The sequence below is a fragment of the Anarrhichthys ocellatus genome, unplaced genomic scaffold, assembly GCF_004355925.1.
Source record: "Anarrhichthys ocellatus isolate YVR2014 unplaced genomic scaffold, GSC_Weel_1.0 scaffold2, whole genome shotgun sequence".
NCBI classification, from domain to species: Eukaryota; Metazoa; Chordata; class Actinopteri; order Perciformes; family Anarhichadidae; genus Anarrhichthys; species Anarrhichthys ocellatus.
The window spans coordinates 13,279,861-13,288,705 of NW_022280032.1; the positions used below are offsets into that span (position 1 = coordinate 13,279,861).

Genomic DNA, 8,845 nt, shown 5'->3' on the forward strand with positions numbered 1-8,845 from the left:
CCCCCCCCCCCCCCCCCCCCCCCCCTTCCTTCTATTTTATTGTATATATGTTAATGTGAGGTAGATGCTTTCACGTAATGCTCAGTCACTAGAGTGTGCTTGCGGTGACCCACTCTACACGCACTCTAGCCTGTAAACATGAGGAACACTTTAGTGCCTTGCATCCTCACTAATGACAAGTTCCAGATCCATCTAGCCCTGTAGCTGTGAACTGAACCTGACGTAGACACGCGACAGGTGGCTGCGTAACTGTTGCACGGCCGGCTCGGCGTACGTCACACTGAAACATTAGAGACTGCAGAACAAAGAACACACCGAGTGATGTGGAAGCGTTTCTGTCCTCTCTACAGTTCGATGCTTGTGTAAACAGCTGTGTTTATATTTGGCTGTGTTTTTTTTATTTGGTTTCTGTGGATTTATCATTAAACCGTTTGGTTATTATGAATCCTCCTGCCTTTCTTGGCAAGTCCCGCCCTGCGATTAGCCAGGCGACCATGCTCAGAGTTACTGGTAACCCAGTTTGTGACTAAAGGCTCTCCAGATCCTCATGCCTCACCTTAACGTCTCGTCTGTGCCTTGAGCAGCTATGCAGGGCGGGTCTCTCCAAAGGAATGCAGTGGGACTCACAATTAGGCTTCATAGACGCGCCTGTTCAGGCAGCGAGTGAGCTGTATAAAGGTTTAAACGTCGTCATGCTGGCTCATCTTTAGTTTCACCACCTCGTATGAGTGCCACGCTGTCATTGTGACTCTTTCGCCTGCTCGTAGATTTGGATGAATAGTTTAAAAGTTCTCTAGAGAAAAAAAAATAAGTTGCTGCAATGCAGAATATGCAATGTTTAAAGGGACTGAGGGGTAATTGAAACATTTGCATGCCGATGAGGGTGTTTACTGACTTCAATGTTTTTGATATTGGAATATTAGAACTTTTATTTTATTTTTTATTCTTTGCCTTCCTGAGAGTGATCATAACTTGCTGATCTGTTCACTTGTCATTCACCAATATCACAACTTCAATATCAAACTATCAGCGTATGATTTCTGCATGCCGTCTTCACAGGTGTTTAATCTTACAAATGACAACCAACTCGCAACTGGCTGCTGTACAGCACAAGGTCACCATCTCTTTAGGGTCCATATGCTCCTCAGTACTGATCAGACCTCCGACATGCAGGAGTATCGGTCTGATCCCTCCTTACTGACCTGTGATTCAGTGTCTGTTTTGTGTATGTTTTTCACATTGTACAAAATGTAAAAACAAATAAAAATATCAATTAAAGCACTTGTCATGCTTACTGGAATAAGTCTAATGCTGGTCTGGGATTTTTGTCTTGAAATAAATGTATTTTTCATCTTTTTAAGGCCTGGAAAATGTAAATCCTACGATAATTATTCACTTACTTAACATTAAATATGATAAAATAAGCAGCTATCAAACTTTAGAAAACATCCCTATCTATTATTGATCACATTTGTTGGTTTCCTCTCTAAATAAAACCCAGCCAGCAGACTGACTTTTGTGGTTTTATTTGTTTTCAAAACCAAATGCATTTCTCCAAATTCAATTAGCAGCAATTCATTGCAAAGATAACAAATGTAAGCACTATAAAAGAAGAAAACAAAGTAAAATACATCTTCCAAAGTGTTGAAGCTGTGGAACAGAATCATAAAATCTCAGGTGTCGAGTCGGCGCTTCTTCATGTACTGTCCTTGTCTGTACGGACTGATGGCTTCACCTGTAAGGTTGAAAAAGTAGATGGAAGATCACAAAATCCAGCCAACATCTCTCACATGAAATCTCACCTGGTCTGGCCTGATGCTGGTTCTGATGTTGAGGTCTGTATTGAGCCCGGTCCTGTCCTCCACTGTACGAAGGGGCCTCGTCTGGAGGTCTTCCTGGGGCCCTCAGAGGGGTCTTACTGCGCGTCTGCATGTTGTGATTCCCAGGCGTGCTCGGTGCGAGCGCTCTGGAGGAAAGGCCGCCTGCATCCAGCAAATCAATCCCATCCAGAGTGAAGTCCCAGAGCTCAGGATCGTCTGCGGAAAGAAGACAAACCAGTCGTGCTGAGGCAGGCTTCCTCACCACACGGTCAACGTACGTAGAGCCTCCTGGCTCAGGTAAGCAGGTACATTTTCAACACCTGGAGGAATGGATACATCTTTATAAAAACACCAACTCCTAAAAGGGACACTTCAAACTCGGTCTAAAACCTGGAAGTCAAACCCGACACAATGTCATCAGGCCCCATGTTTCAAATTTAACGTTACATCTGGTTTGCAAATCATTTTATTCCCTATTTTTATTTTTCAGTATTTTACTAAAGAGGCTTCCAAATCTGAGCATAAAAATAACCTCCCTGTCACGTTAAGCAAGATGTGCCAAATTGCACAACTTAACAGTTTAGCAAGTTCAGGAGAATTGGATATTTAACTGTTTTTGTGGCATTAAATGTTACGGTTTCTTCTTCCATCTGCAAACAGAAACCTGCTGTTCTCGGGTAAACAACCTCAGTGTTTGCAGAGCATCCAAAAAACCTATCCAGTGCGAGGTGATTTGAGTTTGAGGCTGCTGCTCGAGACAGAATGAAATCCGTCATGGCGACACATGAAACCCTCACCTCCACCGGATACTCGTCCAATCGGGGCCTCCGTGTCCTCAGACTTGGCCTGATCCGGTTTCTGCTGCAGCTTCCGGGTCTCCATCTCTCTCCTGAACTTCTGTTGAAGCTGCTGCTGTCTGAGCTTTCTCAGCTGTTTGGGGTCCGTGTGCTCTAATGACTCGCCGACGTTCGCCGAGTCCACGACAGGTCTTGGGGGGGGGAAAAACAGAGGAAACAGATTGGAGGTGATGCACGAGAGATGAAGTAGTGTCAGTGTCACTAAAGCCAGACACGACACCCACTGCTGTTCATCTTTCAAGGGACCGAAACAAAAAACCTAATGACTCTCAAGGTCTAAATGTGTTATTATCAATGCAAATTTGTTGAAAGTCAAGCATTATTCAAAAAGTGTATTTGAATCCAGGCACATTCCCAACCTGGAAAATATTTTTAAAAAGTTAAAATTAAGCGTTTTCCACACTTTGTACAAACGATGTGTTTACTTGGAGTCAATGTTGTCGCTCTTCCCGTCAGCAGTGCCGGCAGCATTAGGAGTGTGAACTTCTGAATAGTTCTGGTTGTGGTTGAGGACTCTGGGCTCCAGTGGCGTCCTGCCAGCACCCACAGCAGATCCAAGCTTTTCCTCTCGGAGCAGACTCAAGTACCGGGCCTTCTCCACTAAGGGCTCACCCGCGGAGCGCTTCGTCTGGGCCGGGTCTAGAGGAGGAGGAGGCTTTGCGTAGAGGAGAAGACTCAGCACCCAAAAACTTTTTTGAATGAGAATAAAAACACAAAAATGCTAAGATATTACAACACTGTACCGGACCTTTTTGGGGATCTTGTTAATGGCTATGAGGTATTCTTTATCCAGGATGCAGTTTCCAAGAGCATTACCGAAGCATCTAAACAACACCCAAAAAACATTCCTCTTATAACAAAAACACATTTTAGAAAGATTGTGTATTCTAAATGATTTTTCGTCATGTTTCATAATCAGAAGACATATAAAAATGCAAATCCCAGTACTTCAGTGCTCTCTTCATGCCGTCCGTGACCGCTTCCTTTCTCGCCTTTTCCAGCGACAGAGCTTTAGACCTCAGTCCCTCGCTGACACCGTAACCTACATCCTCGTGAAACGCGCCGTCCTGGAGGAGAAGTACACATCACACACAAACTCATGTGGCCAACAAGCAGGGAAGAATATGTAAAAAGGTAAAGATTTCAAATCAATACAGTAAAATAAGTATGGCTTCCCCTAACCTTCAGCTGCACTTTGATAAACGCACTGACTCCGACATAAAACTTTCCGTTGATGATGTCTATGAAGTCTGAAAAATAGAAGTGCATTCTTAGTGCGACAGTGTGGAAAGAGCCGGACGTTAACAGCACTCTAAGTGACAAGACGCTGTACCGAGCCGTACCGACATTCTGCTGAGAGATGGAGTGAGACCATCCATTGTATCCAAACATCTCATTGGCCAGGCCAATTACACGATGCCCTTCCACGTAGCAAACCTGGAAGAGTCCATTCAAAGAGGCGATATCAAAGAGAGAGAAGGAGAAATAAAACACATCACAATCACTGTTCATGTTGCAATAATTGTGTGATTATAACCTAGCTGACAGACGAACGTCTAACTTTTCTACAGTTCACTTGACACTGCTTTTACGGCAGAGAGATGAACTAAGACTTGCCTTCTGTCCGCCTCCAGCCATTCTGCTACTGATGTACTCTGGTCCCAGCTTCTGTCGCAGAGCTTTGTGCACCGCCTCCTGCTCCTCAGCTGTGTAGGTACACTGACAACACAGTCAAAACTAAGCACACATATATATATATACATACACACACATATAAACACATACATACATATATACACATACATACATATATACACATATATATATATATACATATACACATACATACATACATATACATACATATATATATATATACACATACATACATATACACATATACACATACATACATATACACACACACATACACACACCATGGCAGAATAAAAGAGTGCATGGTTCTTCAATTAATGAGTCACACCCTGACCCAATGTTGGAGCACTGCTTTCTGCAATCACAAGATTTTTTTGATATTCATCTATACAGCTGATACAATATAGTCATATGTTGTATGTATGTAACAATAGCTTGGAACAATGTATTGCAAAGATACCGTTAGTCTCTTCAGTACCAGTGCAAGCCAATCACCATTGCTCTTTTCCAGTGTCATTCTATCCCAGAATGCACTGGGTGAAGCAGGTGTGCGTCAATTACTAACGTTATCCTAGTGGATTTTCTACACACCTGAGCCTCATTTGAATGTCCGAAGTAACCCAACGTGACCCACCTGTCTAAAGTAACCCAACTAACGTGACCTACCTGTCCGAATCGCGTCGGTGCGGTGGCGCTCCTCATCTCGGCGTTATTGGACATGACTGCAGAGATCTCCTACAGTCACTAGAACAGACGGACACACGTCATTACTTAATGTACTCTACCGTTAGCTCAACATGAACCTACCACTGCCTCGGTCGGTTCAGGTCACATCATGGATGTATGAAGAGTAACCAGCTAGCTCAATGCTGGCTTTAGGGCACATATTACATGAGCCACGGCCGAATGTCGTTGTAAGTTACCAATCCCATTCATACAAACTCACCTGTTAAAATTCCTCAAAAGTGGATTCTTCGGTTAAAAGAGCTAACGGGTTCATTTGCTACATTTTAAACCAGACCGGTGAACTTCCCGCTCGGACAAACCAAAGGAGGAGTTAATGCTGCCTTCACGTCCTGTCGGAATATAAAGATGTCTCTGAAATGTTTACGTTTTCTCCGACTTATGAGAATCGGAATCACACAAGGACAAAATCCGTTTAAAAATATAAAATGAGGGGAACAAAAGTGCACTCATTTTCTCAGAAGGAGCTGGTTCAAATCGTGGCAGCGGCAGCTAGTAGAGGCACTTCCTGTTCCAAGCTCACGACTTACTGCGGTCAAGTCAGCAGACACTCGGATCTCCGTGGTCAACCCAGCAGACACTTAAATATTAGTGCGCCTATTTGCTGAAATTCACGGTAAACACATTCAAACGGAACAGATCGGGAGCGAGCGAAGGACTTTGCAAAGGTAGCGGAAAGATTAACACGAGACAACATCCGGTTTCCAAAATAGGTTTGAAATATTTCTAAATTGGTAAAGTAAAAATGTCAGATTTTCTCTATGGGGTGAGTCAACAATGTCCTGAACATATATACATCAGTCATTGTTTGGAATTATTGAGAAAATACTTTTTATAACACTTCAAATATTCAGAAATGTACCTGTTTCTCGGTACAAATGTATGACTTTTATTTTGAAATATCTCCTAATTGGTACAGTCGAAATGTCTGATTTTCTCTATGGGATGAGTCAACAATGTCTTGAACACATATACATCAGTCATTGCCTGGAATTATTGAGAAAAATAATTTTATAGCACCTCAAATATTCAGTTATTAGATATTTTCTCGGTACAGATGTATGACTTTTACTTCGAAATATCTCTTAATTGGTACAGTAAAAATGTCTGATTTTCAGTCTGTGTGGAGTCAAAGATGTCCTGAACACATATACATCAGTCATATTGACAAGAATATTTTCATAGCACCTTAAACATTTCAGAAATTAGCTATTTGAAGGTACAATTTCAGTTCAGTTTGTACTTCATAAAATGTCTTAATTGGTACAGTTAACATGTTTGATGTTTGATTTTGTTTGGATATGGTCAGAAATGTCCTGAACACATACATATCAGTAAGTCAGATATTATTAATTTCATTATCTTCAACCCTCAAATCAAAGAATAAAGACACAATTTAGTTGTATTTTCCCTTTAACTCATGAGGTGCAGGTAACATAACAATAAAACATTTTAAACTGATCATTGATGACTTTTGGGTCAGAGTTGATGGCGCCATATGTAGCTTGTATTTCTGTAATTAAGTTGGCAGCCGAATATTGTCGAAACTGATGAGAGACCAGCCTACTAGTGCCTTCGCCATGTTTGCTTTGGCTTTGTCTTGATTTTAAGAACATTGCCCTGCTGTTGTTGAGTCTGGGCTGTGTCAAAAATGAATGTTTCCCATTAGGTGAATATATTAGTATCTGTTAACTTGTTAGTTTCAAGGAAAATAATCATTGTGTGTTGAAAGAAAATCTATTAAAAATCCTCGTCTGATAGAAACATTAAATCACCAATCATGCCGTGTGGTTAAATTATCCTGAAGCCAGACCTCCATAGTGTCAGGTGAGTTGTCTTAATAATTTCACCATAAAATAACGTAACTTACTGGCAGCAGGGACGCCAGTAATTTACTGTTTTCTTACAGTGAAGCTACCGTAATTTACTTTTGCGGTATCTTACCGTATACTGGATTATGTTATGTGATAGTAGGAAACTGGGTTTTACGGTGATTTTACGGTATCTGCCAGAATGTTACCGTTAATTTACAAAGGGTAATACAACCCGCTACTTTTGCATTTAATTCCAAACAAATAAAATAACAATAGACATTCAATACATAATTGTTGCAGATTAATACATGTTCTCAAGACAAATAATAAAGGGACATTTGTATTACATTACAAAACTTACAATGTACTGCATGTTTAGAAGAAAACAAATAAAATCATAAAATCTTTAATGACTGGCTTAACTGAACTCATGAGGATAACCTCAGACCAGTAGCGCCGAGATCGAAAAGTGGCCGATGGTATGCTGCTGTTGTTCAGCAGTAGGTACCTATCCCTGGAGTGGTATGCTACTTGTTCAGTGGTAGGTACCTATCCCTCGAGTGGTATGCTGCTGCTGTTCAGCGGTATGTACTGTCAGACAGGCACACCAGTGCCGTCTCTTGATGCATATGCACATTTAATGTAAATTGGTTTGATTCACGAACAGTGATGCCGTGCATTTATTTTTTTGACTTTATTGACAAAGTAGTGTAACACAGCATCTTAAATAAAGGAATGTATTTATTTTATCTTGTCTATTTTCTTGTTTAGATATATGAAAGGCTTTTTAAAGGACAATAAAGTGATTTAATATTTGCTGATGTGCCCTGAAACTGATATTATGGCCAATGTATGTGTAAGGATTACAGGTACGTGAACCCAAAAGCACGACTCAGAGACAGAATACAAGTATAGTTTTCTTTACTTGTGTATAGGTAGGGTCAAAACCGGGAGGTCAGTCAAGAAGGTGAACAAATCCGATAAGGGGCAGGCAAAAATCCAAGGTCGAAACAACAGGCAGGCAGGGTCGGAACAGGCAGATCAGGAACAATATAAAGATAATGCTGAAGAGCTTGGCAGAGACACACAAGACAATCTGGCAGGGAACAAGTGCAAGTGAGTGGACCTAAATAGTGAGGGACTAACGAGGGAATGGGCTGCAGGTGAGATGGGCGTGGAAGACCATGTGAGGGGAATGGGTGATGATATGGTGTGAATGGCAGGACCTGAAATAATAGGAGGGTTAGAAACAGGCAGGATGAAAACAATCTAATCTGAAGGGGAATTTGTGACAAAAAGTTCGGAAATTAGTGTTTGGTAGATTATTTCTCTGTTGTAACAATGCTTCTTGGCAATGAATTTTATGCCGTTGGAAAGCCTGTTTAGTTACCTTTCAAACGGTGACCCATTTGTAAGGAACATGCATTTGTGGGATGAGCAGCACAGCTGAGTATGTGGGTTGCGCCCATGAAAAATTTGCCAAATCTTCTCTGCCAATGCCAAACAGCGTATTCTGCCATCGACTCTTGTTTGGTGGATTGGATGATTGAAGTGTATCAGTAACAAGGAAGAAACAAGACATATTGGCAATTTTACAATTTATTCATTTAACAAACAGGAGCCTCAGTAGCGTGTGGAAGAACCATACATGTTCAGGTCCAACGGTATAACATTTATTGCCAAGAAGCATTGTTACAATAGAGAAATAATCTACCAAACACGAATTTCCAAACTTTTTGTTCGATGTCTATATATATATATATATATCATACCACTGATATGAATGGCATACCACTCTGATTCAACGCCATATACCACTAATATGAACTTTCAAGCAGCACCTGCCTTTAGGAAATGGTGTGCCGTTGGAAAAGTACTGGCATACCACTCTAGGGATAGGTACCTACTGCTGAACAACAGCAGCATACCACTCGAGGGATAGGTACCTACTGCT

At 41.3% G+C, this 8,845-nt stretch overlaps 1 protein-coding gene across 4 annotated transcripts; it reads right to left on the reverse strand.

Annotated features, from left to right (window-relative positions):
• Positions 1 to 29: 29 nt before the first annotated feature.
• Positions 30 to 5,641, reverse strand: rad52 (RAD52 homolog, DNA repair protein). Of its 4 annotated transcripts, none has more exons than XM_031860873.1 (11): positions 5,280 to 5,626; positions 5,000 to 5,077; positions 4,295 to 4,396; positions 4,021 to 4,114; positions 3,860 to 3,927; positions 3,626 to 3,744; positions 3,426 to 3,501; positions 3,103 to 3,332; positions 2,618 to 2,808; positions 1,803 to 2,036; positions 30 to 1,735 (listed from the first exon to the last, which is right to left on the reverse strand). In XM_031860873.1, exons 2-11 carry the CDS (start codon positions 5,051 to 5,053, stop codon positions 1,674 to 1,676), a joined length of 1,230 nt encoding a protein of 409 aa, XP_031716733.1. In that variant the 5' UTR covers positions 5,054 to 5,077; positions 5,280 to 5,626; the 3' UTR covers positions 30 to 1,673. The 4 variants fall into 4 exon arrangements, with proteins under 4 accessions (XP_031716733.1, XP_031716723.1, XP_031716714.1 ...); XM_031860863.1 differs by having other exon boundaries at positions 1,693 to 2,036; positions 5,280 to 5,409; positions 5,608 to 5,641; XM_031860854.1 differs by having other exon boundaries at positions 1,693 to 2,036.
• Between the last annotated feature and the right edge of the window lie 3,204 nt (positions 5,642 to 8,845).